Below are 24,900 nucleotides of genomic sequence, written 5' to 3'. Positions count from 1 at the left end.
AAGAAGGGTGTCCCCATCAAACGGGTGCACCCCAAGTAAAGCGTACCCTAAGGGCGGTGTCACCCCAAAGAGGCTGTCTCTCGCAGGCGGGAGGGTGTACCCCCAGGACAGTGTCACCCACTGGGGGTGGTGGTGTCCCTCCCAGGCAGGCGCACCCCAAGGAATATCCAACCCACGCGGGGCGCCCCAGCAGAAGGGCCCGCCCCGAGGGGGGGTGTCACCCTCGGGCAGACACCGCCCTAAAGGACTGTCCCCCCCAGGCAGGTGCACCCCAAACCGGAGGTGCACAGCTCCCCCCCCGCTCCCCCCAACCCGGCATCCGCGGCGGGCGCGCCCCTCCCCGCCCCCGCGGCCGCGCAAAAGCCGCCTCCGCGCACCCAGCGCGGCCGCCGCTCCCCGCTGCGCACGCCCGGCCGCCGCCGCCGCCGCTCCCGCCCGCCGGGCCGGGCCGAGCCGGGCCGAGCCGAGCCGGCCCTGTGCATTGTGGTCCGTCGGCGGGGGGCGAACATGGCCGAGAAGCAGAAGCACGACGGGCGGGTGAAGATCGGCCACTACGTGCTGGGAGACACGCTGGGGGTCGGCACCTTCGGCAAAGTCAAGAGCTGAGTACCGCGGCCGCGGGGAGGGGGGCCGGGCTCGCTGGGCTGCGCACCCCCTCCCCACATACACACACATACATACTCCCCCCCCCCCCCCTCCTCCTCCGCGCCGGGCATCGCTTCCCCACAGCCCCGCAGCATCCCCGGGGGGCGGCGGGGTGCGGGGGGTGCGGGCGGAGCCTGGCGTCTCCCCGGTGGGCACGGGGTGGGAGGTGCCCCCTTCTCGGGGTAAGGGGAGGGGGGGGAAAAGGGGTGGAAAAGGGTCGGAGGGGGTCTCGAGCGGCTGCTGGGGGATGCAGACCTCGCCCTGCCCTTGCCTGCTGCAGCCCCCCGGTGCTCCGAGCGGGACCCACCAAAACTTTCCTCCCGAACTAGGAGGAAGGTGATGGGAAGGTTGGAGAGCAAAGCAGGCGCTGCCAGGCATCCTTCCCCCGCCGTGCCGAGGCTGTGGTCCCCTCCGCCCTTTCCTTTCCAAAGGGGGCTTCGTAGGCGGGTGGGTGTGAGGAACCGGCAGCAAAAGGGGTTTCTTCTGCTGCCCCTCTTGTACCCGACCCCGGGGCCGAGCCCTGGGGCTCCAGGGGCGGAGGGGTCGGCTCAGGCTCGGGCTGTACACAGGGATTCCTCTCTCGTACCTGCCAGGGTAGTTAAATCGCATTTTCAAGGCACCAGCTTTGAGTTAGCTGATCGTAAGATTTCCCAATGTTTGTAATTCTTTTCCCTGTGAATTCTGCCATTACGTGTGAAATTTTATCTTTGAATCAAGATATTAGAAAAAAAAAAAAAATCAACCAGAACCCAACCAAATTTACCGTCTAAGCAAAATAAAGAGCTGTGACACCGGGTTGGAAATGGGTTTAGTTCAGCCAGGGGAGCAGCTGCCCAGCTCAGTGTCCCCCAGCCCCGCCAGGAGGTTGCGCACAGTGCTGTGGCTGGTCAAAGGGGTGATGTGCCCGCACTCAGTGACTGGAGTTTTAAAATAAACCAAAATTGACAGCAGGGGAAAAAAACCACTGTAACCACTGGAGCTAAATCCACCTGTGACCATTAATCAGGGCCCTAAAAATATATTGCTGTGTTTAATCCCAAACCACAAATTTACTGACTAAAGAATTATTGGAATAAATACTTCTAACAGTGAGGACCATTTAAATCACTCATGTATACCAGCAGACCTCAAACGGTACTCCAAAGGCTTTTTTTTTTTTTTTTTTTTTTCCTTGCATACCAAATTAAGCCTGCCAACAATAGCCTCTTTTCCTGAACCACCTTTCAGGAGTAACTAACACCCCCAGCCCCACATGACCCCACTTTGTAAAAACTGACAATTTCCAAGCAAACATTTCAGATAACATAAAAGAGATTTCCTAGCTCAAAATCCTTTATGGCTAAGTAGTACCCTTTATATGTATTTTTTCCTTAATATTTTGCCTACAACTGACAGGTGAAGTTTGGATTTGAGATTGGAAACTGAGATGAAGAACATAGATCTCCTATTTATACGGAATTAGAGCATTTTAATCAAGTGAGCTTTAGAAAAACCTGTATTCGCCCTGTTTAGCAAGAAACATGAGAAAAGTGAAGAGATTTTTGTCTGATTGGTTCAAGCTTTGTATACAGTGTGTATAGTAATTTCTTTTTCACTAAGAAGTCTGATGCCATCAGTGAGATTTCTTGTCGCTGATGTTTTCTTCAAACTCTGCCTTGCACAAGACTTTGTAAGAGGCATTTTTTTCCTGCCACACTCCTCAAGGTTAAGAAATCATAAATTTATTGTTGAGGATTATAGTTATTAAGGAAATTTAAAAAAAATAATTACAATGAAAGGAAGGATTGAGTGACAATAGGGTAGTAACCAGAGCTTGAATTTGTGGCTGTAGCTGATTAGTCACTTTGAGCCATCAGAAACCAAAGATACGACAGAAAAAGTCCCTGCTGCCCAGTTGGGATGTTCGTTCTGGCTCAATACTGCTTGGGTCATCAGTGAACCAATCCTAAAAACTAGCCAAACGCTGCAAGAAACTGTTAGTTTTAAGCCCATTCAGTTCCTTGATCTCATTTAGAGAAAGATCACACAAGGCACTGAAGGGAGCAGATAGGTTGGTATACTAGGGCGGGATTTCGGGGGTAATACTGAAGTTCCAGCTGGAAGTGGTGATGAAAATAGAGCATCTGTTAGAGAGGAAGGTGGCAGGAGTTAATGTGGTGGATGGATAGGAGGTCTCATGCCAAAGGTCAGTGTTACTACACAGCAGAATGCCAAATACAGGGAGAGCTGGTGATTGTTACTTTCCCTGTCCTCCAGGCCAAAGATAAGATTAATTTGCAGAAAATAGAACTGTGGAAATGATCTTGGATGTTGAGTTTAGTGAAGGAATGAAGGAAGGAGGTGGCATCTCTTCTACTGGTGGTTGGTAAGAACAGATTAGACAAATTCCTGCTGTGTTTGTCATGAGCACATCCCACCCTGCGGGTCCCTGAAGAGCTCTCCTGTGACCACAGCCCTCACATAACGAGAGCTTAAATCAAAATCCAGCGGAGTAACACAAATATTTTTCCATGTGGTGCCACGTATGACATCCCTGGTGGCCACTTGGTGGTTTCTTACCCACACTTGTTGGCCACCAAGGTGATCAATTTGTGGTCCCTCAAGGACTGGCAGTGCTTGGGTTATGTTTACGTTGGTTATGATGGCACCTCCATGGGCTCGAGTCGGGGTCAGGTCCTGTTTTCCCAGGCACTGTATCATTGCTGCTGAATGACAAACCTTGCATTGGAGGGAAGATAAACTAAAGGAGACTGAACAGATGAAGGAAAAGGAAGGGACGGATGATATAACATACAAGCAAGCAGTGCTAGGGCAGAATTAATGCAGCGTTGCTAAATATATGCTTTGGATGGATTTCACTTTGGGCTAAGATAAGGGCCAGCACAGCTGATAATAAAGGAGTTTTCTCTCCTCTCCCTAAACTCTTACGTTTCCCTGAAGCATTTCCAGTACTGTTAACTGCTTTTGCTACCTGAGCTGCATCAAATACGAACACAGAGGTAGGCTTCATTGGTGCCTCCTGTAAAAAACATGCTGTCAAGGGGTTTTAATGATTACAGTATTATAAATAGTATTCCTCCTCATTTTTTCTTGTATAAAAATAACTAAATTAGAAGGGTTTTCTTTCAGAAATTAATTCTATTGTTTCTCTTCCCTTCTTTCCTTATCAGCATTTGATGCTGAAGCATTCTTGTGCCCAGGCAGTCACACATGCAGGCAGCTGGGGTAGCAGCTAAGGACGCTCATGCTGTGTCCTGTTTGGTGTTGCTTTTTTGGAGTTTAGGGTCAGCATTACCACCTAACGCTTATGGCTGGGGTTTTTTATGGCCCAGTGTGCAGTGCCTCTCCTCGTTTCAGTGTCGAGTCCATCTCCCCTGCTCGCCCCAGCAGAGTCCTAGCTGCTAATTTTAAGCTGTGGTGGATCTTACTTGAGTACTTGTCACAAAAAACCCAAGACATATACTCAAATCCCCTTTCTAATACTGCCAATCAGCCCTCCCTCTTTCCCCTGGTCTTTTAATCCTGGGAGGTAGTGGGAGGGAAGGAGGAGGCTTCCTCACCACTGCCTGAGACCACCATTGCCCATCCTTGGGGCAAGGGAGGGGACCAAGCCATTAGAGACGAGCTGGATGAGCATCCCCTCCCACGCCTGTGGAGGCACAGGACCCGCCACTGCTCCTCATCCTGGAGCTGGATCATCCCACCAACATGCTCCAGCCCATGGGGTCAGAGATGCCATGAGCAGAGGGAAGGTTGTCCTTACTGCCCCGTGTCGAAATTCCTGCATCTACAGGCTGCAGCCGGAGAGACCCGAAAGGCTTAAAAGTCTCCCACCACGTAGCAAATTATGTTCTCTCTTTGTCTCCATCTCTCAAGGCGTTCAAGTAGGCTTAACAAGCCACTGGGGACTGAAACAATAATATCTCTGTATCTAATGCTTACTGTAAGCAAAAGATGGATTACAAAATAGACTGTTTATTTTTAATTATTAATGTGTTTGAGCTAGCAAACCTTCACAGAGTTGCACATTGTTTGTCATGGATGGAAAGGAGATGAACTATTCGGCAATGGTATTAAAAACAATAATTATTCATTCTGGGCACAGCCATTCTTTTTTTCCCTAAGTACATAATAAAATTTTTTCAAAGCATGTACTAGGTTAAGGCCAGAAAGAATTGTCTTGAAACAAAGGATGGCAGAAATCAGGGTTTTCTTACTAGTTCAGCCTTAAACGTCTTTGCTTTGCTGTTCCTCAGTTTCCCAACTAATGGCTAGTGTGTTATAATTCTTTAATGGAGCTGAATGAATCAGGGCAGCTTTCAAAGTACAGCTTCTTGTGCTTCCAGGAAAGAGAGAGCAGAGGTATTGTAGTGCTATAGTTGACCAAATCAAATGCTGCTGATAAAAGACCTTATCTCAAAGACGTCTGCTGAAGTTGTCTTACAACCCTTTGTTGTGCCTTCCCCAGCCTCCTCAGTGTAACATAACACTGTGCACATACCATGACAGACTTGGCAAAGAGAGATTGGTGCCCTTTAAGACTACTATTGGCACAACTTGGGGAGTAGTTCTTGCAGTGAACGAAGAGGCTGTATTCCGTCCCCTTGCAAGCCCTAGTAAAGCTTGAGCATGCTTTAGTAGCCCTTGCACACACGTTGCTCTGCAGAGCCTTGCTCCAGCAAAGCCTCCCTGCTGTGGGGCAGGCCCAGCACTGCCCTGCTCTCCTCTCCCCAAGGATGCACCAGGGAAAATGCCTTCTGGGACTATTTACAGCACTCTCCGACTGCACAAGAGGAATTATCTGCCTCCTCCAGCCCTCAGCTAATCCCTGAATTGCATCTATAGTGCAAAGCTTAGTTTATTTTCATTTCATCTAGTAGTTTTAAGTATTGCGAGGAATAAAATGGACATGCAAAGTGCTGCTTTAATTTTCAAGGGCAGTAAAGTGTTTTATTTTTAGAATGCTCTTATTGAGGAAAGAATCTCCGGCAGGTCTTATCTGGTGGCTAATAATAGTGACCTGGCATGCCCCGAGTGGTGCCGATGCTGCTGCCCTGCCCTTCTCCCGCTGTCTGCTTGCGCCGTTTGCTTCTGATCAGCTCATTAGAGCCTCCAAAATTAGAGAGTCTAATAATGTAATAACAAGTTTTGCTCATAATTATTAACTCCTTGAGTTCTATGTTATTACTGGAAGGGTAACGTTCATAATTAGAGAGCACAAATATTTACTGTAAGCAGGTTTTCTGGTCTTTAGAAAACCGTCCGTATGTCACCATCTTTAATATCACATTAGAAAATACTGAGAAGGGGTAGCTCATGGCCAGAGAAACCTTTGAGATATAAACATCCAGTTGACAATTTTCAAGCACTTTCCGCTCTTAACTTCAATATAAATCTTGCTTCCTAGGAGCTTTTTACTTTTTGTACAGTCTGATTATTGATCACAAATGGACCAAATGCTGAATTCCTTCTGCATTATTGTTAAATTAGTGCAATTCCCCCGGTGACAGTGGTGCTACTCCCAGTTTGTGGTTACTGTTTGTCCTGTACACAGGAGAGAAGCATCAGCATCTCAGTGCACCGAGTGCATATAATCCAAATCCATACTGAAGTTTGTGTCTTTCCTAAAACCAGAACTTGCTCTTGCAGTACAGCAGTGTTCCTGCAGCTTGTCATCAAACCAAGAAGCATGCTTGAGGAAGTATAAATAGAAATTCATTTTAGTAATGCAAATCCTGCAGTCCTATTTTGGACAGGGGAAATCCCTATATCATTTTTTTTAAAGTGTGATGGTCTGGTTTTAAGACTGAGTTTATTAGGGATTTAATCAGTCGGTGAGTTATGGTGGAGATTCTCCTCTGGCATTTAAATATGTCTGTTTCTGATTGATCTAGCTTTTACGTGTTATAAATCCTTGCAAATTAGCTTTGGGCATGACCTCCTCCAGTAACTTGCTCTGTTTTATTTACTTGACTGTTTTTTGCAGATAAGTCCCCTCTCTTCTGTCTCCCCCGACTCCGCTAGGAAAACAATAAAGTGGAGACAAAACCAAGTTTACAATATTTCACCCGCTTGTCTTTTGGGTTTTTTTTCCCTTCAAGAGTTGCTTTTTGCTTATAAATCACAGTGTCCTAAATTGCTGGTATGAATCTTGCTACTCTGTTTAATGACTTTGCAATGCTTTCTTTCTAATAGTTGGTGAACACCAGCTGACGGGGCACAAAGTAGCAGTAAAAATACTCAACAGACAGAAAATACGCAGCCTGGATGTGGTTGGGAAGATCAAACGAGAAATTCAAAACCTTAAACTCTTCCGACACCCTCATATTATCAAACTGTAAGTATTATCAAACTTGTGTTCAGCAGTCTGTCTGCAAAGATTTCACGTACACAGTTGACTTGGTTTCAGGAGATGGCTTAGAGTAGTAGGAAACGTTGAGTCAAATTTTTGCATGTTAGAGCCAAACGTTGCTTTTCAAGAGTCTCCCAGTAACTTATGGGTGAACACAGCTGACACTTTGAGAAATGATGGAAGATGTTCCTTCCATTGGGAGTCTGAGTTATTGTAACAACCAGCAGATGGATGTTCCTGCACCAAGTTTTGCTCAGCTAAACCTGTCCAAGCTGTCCTCTATTCCATGCAGAGGCCATTATAAAGGCACATAGAGAGGGCCTGTGCTTTCCTACGCTGGGGTGCTATGAGGAGATTTTGTGATGACCCTTTTTAGGCTTTGTATCTCCAGACTTAAAGCTGCTGAGAATTGTGCCTGAGGAATTGCAGCGCGGTCAGGCTTGTAGAGTGAGGCCTTGGCCTGAAGTCAACAGGATTTATGTTTTAATGGCCTGATTATCCAGAGCTTAAAGGAACATTTTTTAAAATTTATTATTCAGACATACGTTTTCAAAGTTGCCACTCTGATGAACCTGAATTTAAGTTGTAAATCAGCACCTGCACTCCAGCCTCTGGGATTCCTTCTCAATCCCCAGTTTGTGCAGCCAGTCCACATTAATGAGGTACTCGATAATATCTTTGGCATTTCTGTAAAAGAAAGCTGTTGAATGGTAACTGCAAGGGTAAGTTGACATTTAGGTCAGCCTTAAAACTGGCATGAGATATAGCAAATACCTGGGACTTAGAGGCAAGGGAAAACAAATTCTCTCTACAGTTAAATAACTAACCATGTAGCCACTGTTGACTTTAGAGTAACTTCACAGTTCCATGGATTTATTGGAGAACAGATTGGTATTATTTCACTAAAAAGCCAGCAAGAGTCCTCAGCTGTGTACCCAGCATCCTGCAAGTCCTGTTCACCCATTTGTCAAAGTATTAAAGCCTAAAAATTAAACCCAGTTTAATGATATCAGTGTCCTGTGGTACATACTTTAATCATGAAATACAGTGATTAAGAAAAGAGGTGAGGAGACGACCATGGTACATAAACCTCACCTTTCAATAGCTTTTTACATGTATATAAAAGAAGTGGTGGCACAGTTAGCGATAACTTAGATGTCTAGGTCCAATTCAGAAAAGTTAGGTTGATCCTATTGAACTTTCTATGAGACTATCTCCTGTTCGCTTGCCGATCTCTGAAAATTGTTTGAAATCTGTTTGTTTCAAATTGCAACCCATGGAAATTCAACTGTAAAATAAAAAAGCAAGCAACAATGTACCTGAAATAAAACAGAGTGGGGTCTCAGCTGGTGCTGGTATGAATTCCTGCGTTGGCCTTGGCTGATGACTGGCAGTTTATACCAGCTGGGACACTGAAATGCCCTTGCAGCGCTCAGGGATCATTTTGAATGAAAATGGAGAATAAATTTGCAAGTCAAGGGTGATAATCTTTTTTTTTTTCTTTCTTTCTTTTTTCCCCCTCTATTCTCAAACATAGAGAGATTTTACATTTGAAAAAATAACTTTTTGGGGTGCTTGTCTTTGTTTCTATACCTTACCAAAAGTAGCTCCCTCTAGTGTCTAGAGTTCTTTATCTTCTTTATCCTTGATAGGAGGGAAACCAAATATACCCCCTCCCTGCCCCTAGCTAACGAAGCCTTCATTTCTAAAGCTGTTGTTGCAGATCTTAGCCAAAATGGAAATTTGAAACTCAGGACAGTCCTAAATGTGATAGGATTGTCTGGCAGAGATTTCAGAAGATTATTTAAAAGCTTGAAGGAAAACCATAGGTCTGTAAAAGAGATCCTTTCATAGACAAGTGAAAGATTATACTTGAAATAAGAGATGGCTTTTCAGAAGTGGAAAGCAATTATAAATGCGAGATCCAAACAGATGCTTATTTTGAGGGTTGATGTGAAGCTAATAATCTGTTTAAAAGACTTTCCCTGTTCTTAATTACTTCTTTTTCTAAATACACTTGTGTTTTTGAAGGTACCAGGTCATCAGCACGCCAACAGACTTCTTCATGGTTATGGAATACGTATCTGGTGGTGAATTATTTGATTACATCTGTAAGCATGGACGTGTAAGTGCCAGTACTGTGTCAGCCTAAACACTTGTGTGGGAAGACGATGGTGTTTAGAAGCAAAATGACTGCTAAAGGGAACGCGGTTAAGGTTAAGGCCCAAAATAGAAGTTGCTTCACAGCAATCCCATCTGGAGTGTCTTGTACGTGGCTCGCACAAAAGTTGCGTGCAATTTTTTTTTTTTGCAATGTTCTCTGATGTATTTTGATACGCAAACTAAAATATCCAAGGTAACATGTTGCTCAGTGCAAATACTTGGAAAATTAGCATATCTTTATAATTTTCAGCTATATATTGCCTGTCGAAAGCCCCATGGTTCACCAGCAAATTTACAGCATTGGAGGGTAAGACCACTCAGTGTGGTCTCCATCCCAGTCATTTACCTCCCTCAGACTTCCCCTTGGCTCCACATCGGTTTTTTGAAGACTTTTTTAAGGATGTGGCTTATCTAAACAACATTTTCAAATGCCAGTAATCCTGCTGGGTATAAATCACCTGAGGCATAGGTTGAGCCCGTGAAATGTGATATTACGGTTACAAAGAAAAACACTAGTGTCTGCCCCGTGGACATCCTCATAGGCAGGGAGCAATTGCAGGGCAAGGAGACAAAACCAGGCTGAAGTGGACATACAGAATAATGCTTCAGGTGAAGGATCAGTCCATCACATATTTCCTCTCTGTACTGCAAAAATCAATACATTTACAATAAATTGGTTTAGATTAGCTCAGTGGTCGATGGAGCTGACTCCATTTACTTTTTTATGTACAGTTCTGATTTCCAGCACATTTTACCCATCTGGGTCTTTTCAGTGACTAGTTTGGATCCTTTCTGAACTTTTGCGTTCAGAAACTAGGTTTTTCATGACGAGTCATCAGTAAAAATAACCAGTCTCCGCATCATTTTAACGATAATTTCTCTAATATAGCTCATACATCTTTATAGCTAACATAGCTATATTGCTAATTAAAATAATCACAATATTCCACCTTTAGGTTTTTTTTTTTTTTTCTGAAGCCATCTGTCCATGAGGAATTGCTCCCTGCAGCATCCTCTGTGGTGTTTTGTCCAGCCTTGGTCTGTTTGTGCTGTGTAGTAGAAGTGGTCCCATTAAGACAGCAAGCCATGGCCTCGTAGGTGCCACCAATAAGTTCATCTTGATAGCTCAGGTAAATTTAGGTTTCTGATTTCATCTCTTGGCTCTGTCATTTACAAACACTAGCACATTATATAATGCAAGGGGGGAAATCTGCTTTATTTGCTGCTTCTGGTCACAAGCATGCTATAATCTTCTCTCTGCACCCTGGAATATTTTGGCTCCTTGCTAAGTCAAACCTTCCCTTGCCAGCTCTGCACGCAGACCAACCTTCAGGACTATTTCCCCTTGCACCCATAGGTTGAAGAGGCAGAAGCTCGACGCCTTTTCCAGCAGATTCTCTCCGCGGTGGATTACTGCCACAGACACATGGTTGTCCACCGAGACCTGAAACCGGAGAACGTGCTGCTGGACGCGCACATGAATGCAAAGATAGCTGATTTTGGTATGTGACCCCAGCAGCATTCCAGAAATGCAGCCAGCTCCGAGGCGCTTGCTGGAGCGTGTCTGTGTAACATGCCTTAAAAACCCCGAGCCTGTTTTCCTAACCACTAGCAGTTGCTTTACCTGAAAAGCCCAGTTATAAACACCGGCCTTTTTGCAAAAGCAGGGCTTACTTATTGTAAGCTGCTTCTGTACTGGCATTAAGAATGGAGCAGCAAAGTAATTTGCAAATCTTCACTACGTTTTAGTATAATCACCTAATATAAAGATTTAGCTAATTTATGTTTAAGACAGACTCGGTGCAGTCAATTCCAGGGTGAGCTGGCTGTGTGTGTTTATTTTCACGTGTGTTCTCTGTACATTTGGCCATGTACTCTTGGCCTCACTTCATCTCATAAATGAGCAGTAACAGGAGTCTTTAAGTGGCATTACTGATTGAAATCCATTGAAATAGCTAGGCTACCTGCTTGGTCCCTGTGAGTCCTTTCTGGCATAAAGTTCCTTCTGATAAATCCTTTTGAAGATTACTAATTTTATAACCCCACGCAATTCCCATATAAAGCAGGTGCTCTGGGATGAATTATGTCTCTTTTCCTCTGTGCTCTGGGATTTGCAATTTAAAGAAGTGAAATTAGACTAGAGTGAATATTCCTTGGTTGGATGTGAAAATAATAACAATAATAATAGTAGTTATTATTTGCAAATCAGCTCAAAGGAGTCTATCTAAATTGTGTCAGCAGTTCCCCTCCACTTGCTATACGTCTCCTCCCGTGTGTGACACGGGCATCCTCTGTAGCTGGACCTTCACATCAAGTGTCAGTATGTAGTAAACGTCTTGTTTTTAGGGTTGTCCAACATGATGTCAGATGGCGAGTTTCTACGCACCAGCTGTGGTTCCCCAAATTATGCCGCCCCTGAAGTCATCTCTGGAAGGTAGGACATTCCACTTCTAATCAGAACCTATATGTGAGCACATGGTCTTTAAATTTGTTCATGGGATTGGAAACAGCTTTGCACATCTAGTAAAAGCAGCTGAATCCTTCCAGCCTGTATTTTATGTCTGGGTGAATCTGCTGGCAGAAATCCGAAAGTTTTCTTGGTTATTACATTTCTCAATAGCTGTAATAGTAAACCATGTTTTGCTAAAGACGTTTATTTTGGAGGAATTATTGATAGCAGATGTTAACTGCTTATATTGCTAATTAAAGAGGGTGAAAATTACTCTTTGGATGCAAATACTGAGGTTTCAGATGGAAAGGCTTTTCCAGGCCACTGCCTTCTCTCCTGCCCACCTATAGTATAAAACACAGTGTTAATGAGGAAAACCATTTGCTACAGAAGAGTCAGGAAGACCTTTAATCACTTCCCTACACTGCTGAACTCTTGCACTGAAAATACTTGTCTTCTTGTTCCTTAAGCTAGGGATTTTGTTTGTGGCAGTAGGTTCAACCATCTTAACTTAGTTTTGAATTGACAAACCTCCAGTGCAGTTGCATCTCTCAGCGTGCAACATCTGTACAACACATGGCATGTTGAATGCGCTCTGCAAGGTTGACTTGGACTTTTCCATGTTGATACAGAAGTGTTACCTCCTATATTTTACTGTCAGGAACCTAAGTTGCATAGAATGTACTTATTTCCCTCACTCTCTCCACAATAGCATAGTAAGGATTGCAAATACAGTTTTTCAAACTTCCAGTCCTCTGTATGGCCCTTCAAATTACCCATCTTGTTATCTGCCCCATATTTTTGAATCGCCCTTTGCATGAGCATTAGTTTTCCTAGTCCATCATATTTGTGCCTATAACTGTAGTTTTTAAATACAACATTTTATTCAAAGTGTATTTGCTGTGATTATGATTATTTTATCCCTGTTTACACCAGTGTGAGTGTTGGCAGAGTATCCTAGGAATTAGACCAGCATCCAGAAAGCCTGTTGTGACTACAGCTCCACATGTGAAAGCAAGTAAATCCTCATTGTCAAGAGGGGGACAAAGCCAGGAACAATACTGTGATTCCAAAAAAATATTATTTCCATGCACTTTACTGAAAAGGCCAGAAGCACATTTTTTTCTGTTTGTATAGGAGACAAGGCACATGGCAGATTAACAAGAAGGGTTTAGTCCCTGTATGCAGAAACTGATTGTTCCAAGGGTACAGGCAGTACAGCTCATTAACCACAAAAGTAGGAGAGAAAAACAAAACCAAGCTTACATGTTGCACTTTTTCACTGCCTGCTGCTGCAGCCCTCCTGCATCGGTACAGCTTACAGTATCAGTGATGCTGGAGTTTGATACCCCTGATTAAGATGCCAGGCTGTCCTCAGAGCTATAGCAGCGTATGAGAGGCATGGTCCGCTGTGCCGGCAGCGGGCTGAATGCCTTGGTTGTGGGTGTGCAGGGCAGCGCTGAGCTCCTGGCTCCGGCTGCCTTTGCTTGGTACAGCACAAAAGCAGTAGAGCATGACAGCTCAGGTTTCAGAGTCATAAAAGTGCATCTCGTTTGGGCTTAAAAAATCCAATCAACTTGTTCAGGCAATGCAGTTATCAGTAAAAGAATCAGGCTTCCTATCTCTTGGAATCGGGCATGGAAGCAGGTCCAAGGGGACATCTAGCTAATCATCTGCATTTCCAAAATGGTTTTGCTGCTGTCCCTGGCCTCAGCAGGGAAAGTCTGACCCTTGGAGAAGAAAAACTGATGTTTTGGTGGTGTTCAGAGTGGCTGCATGCATGACTGGTGCTTTCTGTACACCAGTGGGTCTGCAGCAATGCTTTTCTGGAGGAGCCAGTGCAGGATGCTGAGGTTTCATGAAGAGACTTCTGTATTTCCATTTCAACCTCTGTATTTTGGTAAGGTTTTACAGCCCAAGGGTAAGCACTGCCTTCCAAAATCTCTGAGAAAGCATCAGTTGTAGCAAAAAGAGATAAACAAGTCGAGCAAGCAAGCAGCAGCAAAACCCATATATTTGGGGTGTCCCGACTTGGTGATGCCAGGAAGCACATTAGCAGCTTGTCAGAAGCGGGAGCTCTTGCATACCAGCACATAAACTTCAACCGAAAATAAACACTCAGAGATGTAGTATCTGCTGTCGCTTAATCTGCCTCGCTGAGTGAATAGAAATTACTGGCTGAGCCCTTGGGGTGAAGGACTAAACAGCCTGGCAGAGCTCTTGGAAGTGTGGGGTTTGGCGTTTTGGAAGGTCTGGCAGAGGCAGTGATGTATACGGCTGTCCAGAGGAGTGTGGGCCGCCCTCCTATGTCATTTTCCCTTGCCCCTGAGTGATTTTTGTCTTAGGCAGCTTTGGTTGCAGGCATTGGCTTGAGCATCCCCAGGGTGGGCTGCAGCTCTGGCCCCGATGGAGCTGGCAGCAGTTCCCCAGCTTACCCAGTGGAGCCTGCACCCTAACTAAGGAGAGAAGGATGGGGGGTAACGCCTTCCTCCTGCTCTTACCTTTGCACAGGCTGTACGCTGGCCCAGAGGTGGACATCTGGAGCTGTGGTGTTATCCTCTACGCCCTTCTCTGTGGCACTCTGCCTTTTGATGACGAGCACGTCCCCACCCTTTTCAAGAAGATCCGAGGAGGTGTGTTTTACATCCCTGAATACCTCAACCGCTCCGTTGCCACTCTCCTCATGCACATGCTGCAGGTTGACCCCCTCAAGCGAGCAACCATCAAGGACATCAGGTCAGCCCAGGTGGGATGGGGTGGGCTGGCTGTGTTCGGGGGGGCTCCAGCGTTCCAGTGGCTGTCCTGGGGGTCACCCACTGGCAGGTGGGCAGGCTGATTTACAGGAGTAGTCAGCTCATCCAGCTGGTTTCTGTCCCAGATGATTCAAGGAGCACTCCTGCACCCTTCTGTGCTGATGGAGAGGTGGGTGCTGCTGCCTGGCAGCGTGTGATGAGGAACAGGGTGATGATTTTATATATATTTTATATTTATATAAAATGCTATTTTATTGCATTATAAAATAGCCTTAAAAATCTTTTAATAGTGCTTAGCAAAGCCAGCTGTATCATGTAATAATCCTAAAAACCTAACATCCACCAGCCATTTTCCATGACTTTTATTTCAAGACCACCTCCATCTGTGTACCAGCTCAGAATAAAAGAGTAATTATTGTACTCAGTGTCTATCCAATAAAAAAGGAGGAGAAACACAAGAATTACCAATTTAATCTGTAAATACCAGATGTAGTTTAAAATGTGAGCAAATGGTTCATCTTCAAATGCAGCACAGTTTTCGTGTGTCTAGTCAGAGTGCAGTGTCCATGAACCTTTTATCTGCATTCATCACTGTGGAAATTCAAGGTAAAGGGAACTACTGGGCCCTTAAGCAGATATTTGTGCCTGCAGAGGTCATTAAAAGTTCATGGCTGGTAGTAGGACTTCAAAATTCTCACAGTCTGAGCCATTTTAGAAACATTTTGTAAAACTAGAGCCTGATACGCATTTTATGAAATTTATAGTAATCCTTACATCTAGCTGATGTGCTAAGCGTATACATAAATGTTACCAGGACTTTCAGTTCTCAGGTTTTTAATGCATTTGCAATGTAAGGCCTTCACTTTACCCTTCAAGTAAGACACCTTTTTTATTTCCTAATTCCTTAAGACTAGAAGATTTAATTACATGTTAGAGCAGCAGCACATGTGGTGAGATTACAGTTGATACATAGAACCTATAGACAAGGCTCTCTGGCACTTTGCCACTTAATTATCATTGGCTTCATTGTAAATTGGTAGGAATCAGGTACGTGGATAGTTTTGATGCTCTGTATCTCCATCAGACCCACAGTAATCAAAAAAAACATGAGCATCTTGTAAGTGCTGAGGTCTTACTTCAAAGCCAAGTGAGCAAGCAGCCCTGCTTGCCAAGTGTCATCGCTGTTGCAATACTGGGGGGACTGTGCACAACTGGGTCGAACTCCCCAGTCTGCAGCTGACGATTAATCTTATCTAGACCAAGCAAGGGACTGGTGGCAGTGGTTGCACCAGTTTGCCTTCCACAGAGCTCACGGTGGCTCCTCCCTGCCTTCCCCCAGGGAACACGAGTGGTTTAAGGAGGAGCTGCCCAGTTACCTGTTCCCAGAGGATCCTTCTTACGATGCCACCGTCATCGACGATGACGCGGTTCGGGAAGTTTGTGAGAAGTTTGAATGCACGGAGTCGGAGGTGATGAACAGCCTGTACAGCGGTGACCCTCAGGACCAGCTGGCGGTGGCTTACCACCTCGTCATCGACAACCGGAGGATCATGAACCAAGCCAGTGAGTTCTACCTCGCCTCCAGCCCCCCGACCGGCTCCTTCATGGACGACAGCGCCATGCACATCCCTCCTGGGGTGAAGCCGCACCCCGAGCGGATGCCGCCGTTGGTAGCGGACAGCCCCAAAGCACGATGCCCTCTGGATGCCCTCAACACCACGAAGCCAAAACCCCTGACTGTCAAAAAGGCCAAGTGGCACCTGGGAATCCGCAGCCAGAGCAAACCCTATGACATTATGGCCGAGGTGTACCGTGCTATGAAACAGCTGGACTTTGAGTGGAAGGTAGGGAACGTGGTGGTTTTCAAGGGTCTTTTTTTGCATGAGCTGAATTGCTCTGGGAGGTTAGTAAGTGTGGGTACAGCCTCACTCATTTCCAAAGAAATGCCCACAGCTTGTGATTATCCCTGTTCTTTCTCATGAGTACAAACACACTGAATTAAGATGGTAGCTGTGGTTCAGTATCCGCGGTGTTTATTTATGGCGTGAAATAGGAGTTTTCTTTCTGAATTCTCTAAGCTTCTGACTGGAAAGGTGATTCTGCCTCGTTCAGCTGCAGAGATAAGAGGAGCCAGTCACATTTCTAATTTTAGGGGCTAATTCCTTGCGAGGTCATCTCGAGTTCTCCTGAGCAGAGTAACTCGTGTTATTTCTGCTTGAGTCCTAGCAGCCATGTGTGCTGAAATGGCACGATATGCATCTTCTATCGTGCACACGTGAGGGACAGCGGGGCATTGGGGGCAGGAGCTTATACCATTGATGTGGTGGCATTTTCCTCGATGGAGATGGAGTGGTGCTCGTGGACCAGATGTGCTTTCAGACACTTACTGCTTCCCCCATTTAGGGCTAAGCTTCTTGAAGCTTGATTTAAACCCAGATGACATTTAGTTGACAGCACTCACTTCAGATATATTTTCAGAGCTACACAGCATTTAGTCACAGTCTTTTTCAAAGTCTGATTGATAAATCCCTAAGTTAGGGCTTAATACTTGATGCTGAGCCTGATTTCCTAAATCTCGGTGCAGTCACTGATGTGAGCTCTTGTGACTCATGGCCTTTTGCAGCAGGCTTGTGTGAGCATCAGGAGCAAGGTGAGAATTTCAACCCAGATCTTCATCAGCAGAGGTGATACACTCCTCACTCCAGGTCCCAAGGGTTGTACGGTGCGAATGTCCCTGTGCTGCTTCTTCAAAGCCTCCTATCTCCTGCTTATTTTTGATGATATGGTATATTTAAAGCCAAGTAGGGCCCAGAAACCTGATTTTGCTGCACCAGCCAGGACATGGACTGTCTCCAGATGTATATGCTTACACCAGCCAGACATTTGTTAGCTGCACGGTTTTACAGAGAGCGAACAGATCTGATGTATTTCTGGTACAGCTTCACAAACCAAGTCAGCCCAACGTCTTCATGTAGGCAGTGGAGCTTATTTTGTACGAAGAGGTTTCACAATAGTCTTTCCCACCCTAAGAATAGCTTCAGATGTGACTCTTCGTCGAAATAGTTCTCCCATCCGCGCAATTGCTTCGTAAATATAGCACAGAGAAAAGATCTCATTGCAAATGAGATGCAACAGATTGTGCGGTGGGAAGCGGCAAGAGAAAATACACAGCTCGAGGCTGATTCATGAACACTGAATTTAGCTGTGACGATGGGAGAGGTTACTCTCCCCAGCTGCCCAGCCTGCCCTGGTTTCGCGGGCACAGTCCTCGTACGCGGATCCGTGAGTGGACTTTTTGGCTCAGATGGTCACTGCTGCTGGTGAGGGAGGAGCAAACATCAATTTGGTGCCTGACAGATGGGTCATGGCAGCTTCATCTGCAGCAGCTGGTGAATCAGAAGCGTTTTTAAAGACAAGGAAATAAGATATGAAGCTGTTTGCTTAATTTTGTAGGCATTGTTGTTTCTAGAAACTGTGTTTTTCTCAGAAGACGTCTTGCTAGTATTTAGGAAAAAATAATGAAAGAAATGTTCTTCTTGCCACTTTGAATCTTACTCCTCAAAGCAAGTTTCCTATTGCAGGTGGTGAACTCCTACCACCTCAGAGTGCGCCGCAAGAACCCGGTGACGGGCAATTACGTGAAGATGAGCCTGCAGCTCTACCAGGTTGACAACCGCAGCTATCTCTTGGACTTCAAAAGCATAGATGGTAAGCTGGAAATGGTGCAGCATGAGTTGGAAAACACGTAAAATGGCAAATCTGGAAGTTTAAAAATAATATATATTTAAAAACCATTCTTTCATTTTGAAATGCTTATGCAGCTGTTTCAAGTCAGTGAAAGCCCATTTGATCCATTTGTCTCCACAACTATTACTAGTTCCTTACCAAACATGCCTTGCAGATGCCAAAATAATGCCACTTTTTTCTTTTTTCTTTTTTTCTATATTCCAGATGATGTGATGGAGCAGAGATCCGGCTCGTCCACGCCGCAGCGCTCCTGCTCTGCTGCTGGCTTGCACCGGCCGAGGCTGAGCATCGATGCCGCCGCAGCCACCGAGTGCCAGTCGCTGATGGGCTCCCTGAGCGGCTCCTTCGTCGGCAGCATCCCGTCGGTGACACCGCGCCTGGGGAGCCACACCATGGACTTCTTCGAGATGTGCGCCAGCCTCATCATGGCCCTGGCTCGCTGACGGGCGGCACTGAGGCACCGGTCCCTCTGCACATGGTATTGCACTGTGAGGATCTGGTCTGGCTTGTCCGTTCCTTGTTTCTTCTGCTTCGTTCCTCCTCTGCCCCTCACCGCTCCATAGCCTGTGACACATGGCCAATTCCAGATCCAAAACATACTCCCCTCTAACAAGGCACTGAGGAAATTAAGAATAACTTCATTTCACACGTGGTGAAATGTATCCAATACCCTTTTTTCTTAGTGAACTGAATGGGAAACGCTGGCATGGCTGTAGAGTAGCAAATGTATTACTGAGCTTTTGGAAAACACCCCCCCCCGGTTCATCCTGAGTTAATGGAGGCACGGCTAAGCTTTCTGCGATGTCGGTAGCATGCAGTGAGGTTGATGTTGTATCCCCTTTGCTGTGCCGAGCAGGGGTGGGATGGGCTGAGCCAGGTCAGAGGGGTTGGCCAGGAGCTATGTGAAACAGAGTGGAGGGGTAATGAAATAGCTCTGCGGTGTTCGCACCAGGGTGCCGGTGGGGCTGCTGGCCTCTGGTAACACTTTCCTCCTAAAACTAGCAGCTGCTGAGATGCTTCTGCAGTAGTGCAATATGCCATCCCTACCCTCTGTTTTTTTTCCCCTGCTAAAGATGGGGAGGGAAGGGGGGATGTGCAAAGGTCGTGTTGCAAACGTGCCGTGGGAAAGCCTCCACGTGTCAAGTCTTTGCAGAGGAGTGTCCCATAAGGTGTTTTATTTCCTGCATCTGATAGTCCCAGATGGCACTGACCTGCTCACCACATCCAGAGCTGAAGGCTGCTTGCCGTTTTTTCAGCCCTTAATCATCACCCCGCTCCAACCTGCTCACCCTCCCCTGCCTCACCGCCAGCTCCAGGGGCTGAATCCCAGGCAGGATTCAGATGAGCCACCGACGGAGGGCAGGATGCTGATGAGCCACCCAAAACCCCATCCCTTTGCCCATGCTTCACCCAAGGGTGGGGATCATCACTGCCGGGTGAGAGCCGGCAGCATCGCCCAGCTCCGAAGCATTTACCTCTCACCTTTCCCATAGGAAGCCTTTGCCTGTTGTCACCACCCCAAAATCGCTGCCAAATCTGCCTTCCCCACCTTCCCTGCTCGCGGCTTCACGCTGCTGGAGACTCGCTTTTCATGCCGAAGGGCTCTCCTGTCCCACTGCTGCTCACCGGACTGTGACCTCCGCTGATAAGGCAGGGATAGCTCAATTCCGAGTTTTACTGTTTCTTTACTACTGGCTATCTGAAGGATAGGATTTTATTTTTTAAGACAAACTATGGGGTTTTTTAAGGTTAAATTCTTGTTATTCAAGGGTAGACTCTAATGCATGTGTGACTTCTTTGTTTAAAAGAACTATTATTTTTTATTACACAGGCTTAATCTAATGGGCAGCGTTGGCATCTGCTTGGCTTTGCTATGGTATTTAATTCCATTTACTTGATTGCAAAGGAGCATAATAGTCTAATCAGTCAAGGAACAAATGCTTTATGAAAACTTTGCCAAAAAAATCCTGGGTGTTTTTTTCCTTTTTTTTTTTTTTTTTCTTTTTTTCAGTTTTGTTATAAGAAACAAAGCAAAGGAGAACTTTTGCTCGTCCCAGGTCATTCAACTTTAAAAAAAAAAAAAAATTTAATCCGTCTTTTTGATAGCTTCTTATAACCCACTGATGTTTTTTGCTAGGTTTTTTTGTACAGTTGCACTTTAATTTATACTTTCTGCAAGTTTCTATGAGAAGCAAGGAAGAGAACAACACATTAAGCCTTTTGTACTAATCATTTTAAGTAATGAAGACAAATACGGGATATTTTTGCCATCTACTGGCAGTTAAATGGACATTTTCAGCTTGAAGTCCCTTTTTTTTAAAAACACAAAATTGCCTTACTTTTGTTACAGATTATGCTTGGATTCTCACTAACGTGACTTTACAGCTCCAATTTTTCCAGAAGCCACACAAAGTAGGAAGCTTCCAAAAAAAAAAAATCAGTTTTGCTGTTATATTCTCTTACACTAAATCCAACACAGCAGCCGTTGGATTATAAACCCGGCAGCAGAACAATTTTGTCTTTAAAAGAAATACTGGAAATATTTGTAGTACTCCTAGGTTTTGTAATGAGCTTTTTATTATATTATCATTATTCAATAAATACTCTGGGGGGGAGGATGGCTTTGGTACTGTGCGTGGTGGCTATCACATGATGCGTGTCTCCAGTGCTGTGGTCATGCCTGGTGAGGACGGAGTATCCAAACTCATGCATGCAAAAAAGACCCACCCCAGAGCCAAAGCTGAGCAGCACCCAGCTCTTCAGCAGCTTTCGGATCAGTGCTGAGAGACGAACAAATGCTTTGCCCTAAATGGTTTTGGGTGCTGGAGATAAGCCCCTTTGCAAAGGAGCAGGAGAGGGCGGCTGAGCGGCCGTACAGACAGACATTAACTTCCAAGGAGGAAACAGCTACGTGTGTCCATACCTGCACCATGAAGTGTATTTGAAATGTAAAAGGCTGTTTAAATCATCACTCACAACTGAGCATCTTGCCAAGTTGCTTGTCCTGGAAACACCGGTAGCCCCGTTGATAAGGGACTGGTGCGTTAAATCTAATCTGAGGTTCAGAAGCATGTAGATGTACAGATGGACAGACGTCTTGCCTTAAAATGACACTTGTCCTCTGGGATTTCCTACCCGGCAGAACTAATAGTATTAAACAGCAGCAAATGCCCTTGGGAGGAAATACTTGCTTCCTGGAGGCAGGTGGGATTTCTAGGTGGTAGGATAAGCTCTTGTGGCTCTTGGCATCTTTTCAGACCCATGCAAACATTAACTCATCTATGGATCTGCAAAACCAGTCCTGTCTAGAAGGCACTAAAAGTGGCTCAGTCTTCCATATGGAGAGACAGAAATTAATGAAGCAACTTTCCTGCTCGATGTCAGCAAAGGCAGTGGAGCAAATAGGACTGATGGAAGTACCTCCGCAGTGAACGCATCGGATTAAACCGTCCATTACAGCCTTACCCAAATCCATGCTGCATTTTGAAATGTTCTGAGAAGTTTCATTTCTTATTTATTTATTTATTTATTTAACCTTCAACTAGGCTGTTTTCTGCAGACCTCCGGTTACATTTTCCAGAGGAAAAGTTTAACTTTTACGCTGTGGTCAGGGTTTTGTTGTTTTTTATTTTTAAGTTATGCTGGTACACGCATGAGCATCAGGAAAAGCAGGGTACATGTATATGAACTGCAGAAACTTGAATTACTCCAAGTGCAATTCTTCAAAAGCTACTGGACAGCTGTGCTTTGCAAGCCACAAACTCACCCAAAATTTGCTTCAGCTCGAGGGGGAGAGAAAAAAAAATGCAAAGGTTATAGAGTTCAGATAGGTTCCAGCATTAACCTCCAGCTCCTGGATGAATTAATTCAGAAATAGTTTGTACTGTACTAGTTGGCAAATATATATATGTATATATTATGTATGTATACATATATATATTACAAAATGTAGGTAGCATCCCTGTCGTTGGCCTTTCAGTTTGATTTGCCCAGTGGGGTAGGTGTGTGCCCTGGACACCTGCCATTGCACATGCAAATCCCAGCATGTGAGAGGACCCAGAGAAAGGGGATGATATTCTTACACCCTCTCCTGAGTAAAGCCCATGAGTAGCTTAACTAACCCCGTCAGACCCAGCACAGCTTGTCTGGGGAAGGGAGGAGAGGTGGCATTGGGAGCTGCGAGCATCCTGCCCTCCCACCCTCCCTGGCCAAAGCCCTGGTGCCAGCAGGGTTTGGGGCAGTTTTACTTTCAGGAGTCAGAGCTGAGCAGGCAAAGGCAGCAGGACTTTTTTTTTTTTTTTCTCTTAACGGGTCAGAAATTCATCTGCGGCATGTGCATCCAATTTAGCATTTTGTAAGGCGTGTAGAAGCATGGGGGTATGTATGGGCAGTGTTGTAAAAAAAATTGAAGCAACTGGTTAGTATTGTATATACATTTTTGTGTGTGTGTGATTATAATGCCATTGATATTGGAATAGATGAATTTCGAACAAAATAACCATTCTGTCTACTTTTCATTTTACTGCTCTTTACCATCAGTCATCTTGTGTGGACTCATAGAGGGAAGAGAGACCTAGATGCAGGACATGAAATTGTGCCTTTGACACGCATTAAGACTGCTGGAAGTCGCAGCTTTATTTCATGAGGTGCACAAATCCCCCATCTTATGCACAATCCCATGGGTGAGACATGCAGGCCATGTTTCTAAATACTTGAAGTACCATTTCTTGTGCAATTATTTGGCTTCACCCTTTTATTAGCTGAGAGGACAGGGGGAAGAGTTGCACGTCTGGCCCTTCAGATGAGCCAAATTCCCACTCTAGCTCCTGCAGTATTTTACTGGAAAGTTTTAGGATCCACTTTTGTTTCAGGTGTATGATGTACCTACTAGAGTCCCCTTTCTTAAGGTCTTACTTTGGTATGGGCTTTCCATTTAGTGCTTTCCTTTGGCTTCCTTAGCCCTTCCCTAATATATTCCTTTTCATCATTCACTTACGAAAAAGCAACAGCTTCCTGTAATTCTGAATTTCCAGTCTGCCTCTTGGACACGGAGTTCACGATTCATTCAGAGGTACCTCACTCCCGTGCCTGAGAGAGGAACTGGTTTTCACAATTGCCGCGTTCTACCTATTGACCAAACACTGACTTTTGCTGAGAGCAAACCTGGTGTTACATGGATTCGATGCACATATCTTTGCTCATTTTGGTCATCGAAGTTAGGGGAACTGAATAGTAAATCAGAGCTCTAGCTGCAAAACATGAGTACACTTTTGGTGTTAGAAAAATTCTGTTTTCAACAAAAGCCTTGGAATTCCTGCTGAAGCTGCCTTAATTTTACAAATCTAAGTTTATTTGTAAGCCTCATCTCTACATTTTCTTTCAAGTTTTGAAACAATTTATTTATCCTCATCTCACGAAGCTGTGAAGTAGGTACTGTAGACATGGTAATATTTATTCTTGTTGCTGAAAGCATGTTCATGTATTCTGTATCATGTTACATTCATGTTTTGTACCTCAATGCATTTCTTTTTATTTCTTTTAGAGCACAAAGCAAAACTGAATCCCGGGATAACTGTAGTGTCCGTGGCCCAGCATCTTTGGGCAGACAAACCTCAGCTCTATGAGAGAGGTGAACCAGATTAGTCCATTGCAATTTTGTGTTTGTACTATAAGGAGTATTTATGATTTATGGTATTATGTATCTATGATTTTTTTTTTTCTTAAAATACTGAACTTTAAAAAGCTCTGAGTATAAGCATCCCTTCAAACGTATAATGAATCTGAAGCTCGGAAAAAATTCCTGAGCTCTATAAATACTCCATCTTTCTTGTGTTTTCAATTTTGTGAACTGATGGACTGAAAATTTTATTTTCAAATTAATTGTTTCAGTACTTTCTGGGGCTAGCTGTAGTGGAAGGGCACAGAGCCTAGGTTCAGTTTTGTCCTTTGTGCAAGTAACTGTGCATTAAATAATCACAACGAAGCCTTTTACCTTCCATTTATGGTGTGGAAAGTGTTTCTTGGTGTACTGCACTGCATGTGATAGCTGTCTCCATGGTTGACATTTGCACTTTAATAAACTCAGAGATGAAAAGAGGCAAGAGCAACAGATCGTTAAAATGTACTTATTGCACAGTCCCTTTTTTGCAGGCTGGGGTTGGCTGGTAGAATTTCCCTCTGGAGATGTTGCTGGCACATGCTAACTGCAGGGCCATGGATGCCCCTGGGGCTTCAGGGGGACGAATGGGCAGGGATGGGAACTAAAATATATATGTGACTAACAAACAGCTTCCCCAATCCAAAATACATGCCAGGACCCAGGCCCAAAGGTTTTCTTCTGTATCCAGCAGAGCTGATGGACCTGTGCTGACTCTGATCTTGACTCCTTACACAAAAGCATGGAGAGAAGCATTTTGAAGCTATTGTGTAAAAATAACCTTTCATTGCAGGAAAGACTTCTGGGCAGGGGTGACCTGGGGACTTTGTTCATAGATGTCTGTGATGGAGAGGGATGTAAATCCAGTTAAAAGCGCAAAGGTGCAGTGAGTGCTTCGCTTCTGTCCCTATCCCCATTCTCCTTTTGACACAGTTTATGTGATACAGAATTGGTTTCTAAGAAATTTCTATTCTCCCTCACATTCAGCAGATCACAACACTTAATCATGATCATCTCCATTTTGAGAAGGAACATGAAAGAACTGGGTTTAAAATTACCATGAGAATTACTTCATGTTTTGATGTGTTTAGGAGGCACCAACATGGCTGTAGAAGCATAAAGGAATAATTTAATC

General features: G+C 44.8%; 1 protein-coding gene across 2 annotated transcripts; it reads left to right on the top strand.

Moving 5' to 3' along the window:
* Window positions 1-410: 410 nt before the first annotated feature.
* On the top strand, window positions 411-24,233 carry PRKAA2 (protein kinase AMP-activated catalytic subunit alpha 2). 2 transcript variants are annotated; one of them, XM_074906124.1, is made up of 9 exons: window positions 411-601; window positions 6,841-6,982; window positions 9,029-9,122; window positions 10,518-10,662; window positions 11,507-11,594; window positions 14,121-14,345; window positions 15,702-16,206; window positions 17,944-18,070; window positions 18,314-24,233. In XM_074906124.1, the coding sequence occupies exons 1-9, from the start codon at window positions 508-510 to the stop codon at window positions 18,550-18,552; spliced, it is 1,659 nt and encodes a 552-aa protein (XP_074762225.1). In that variant the 5' UTR covers window positions 411-507; the 3' UTR covers window positions 18,553-24,233. The 2 variants fall into 2 exon arrangements, with proteins under 2 accessions (XP_074762225.1, XP_074762226.1); XM_074906125.1 differs by lacking the exon at window positions 411-601 and adding an exon at window positions 2,362-3,010.
* The last annotated feature ends 667 nt before the right edge of the window (window positions 24,234-24,900 follow it).

Source organism: Athene noctua, chromosome 5 (assembly GCF_965140245.1).
Source record: "Athene noctua chromosome 5, bAthNoc1.hap1.1, whole genome shotgun sequence".
NCBI classification, from domain to species: domain Eukaryota; kingdom Metazoa; phylum Chordata; class Aves; order Strigiformes; family Strigidae; genus Athene; species Athene noctua.
This window is presented reverse-complemented; position numbering and strand designations above follow the sequence as displayed.

Excerpts from the sequence above, each read along its gene's own strand:
- PRKAA2 (XM_074906124.1), top strand. The coding sequence starts at position 508 with ATGGCCGAGAAGCAGAAGCACGACGGGCGGGTGAAGATCGGCCACTAC. Across the intron at positions 10,663-11,506 it reads TGCAAAGATAGCTGATTTTG|GGTTGTCCAACATGATGTCA; the intron begins GTATGTGACCCC and ends TCTTGTTTTTAG. Across the intron at positions 11,595-14,120 it reads CCTGAAGTCATCTCTGGAAG|GCTGTACGCTGGCCCAGAGG; the intron begins GTAGGACATTCC and ends ACCTTTGCACAG.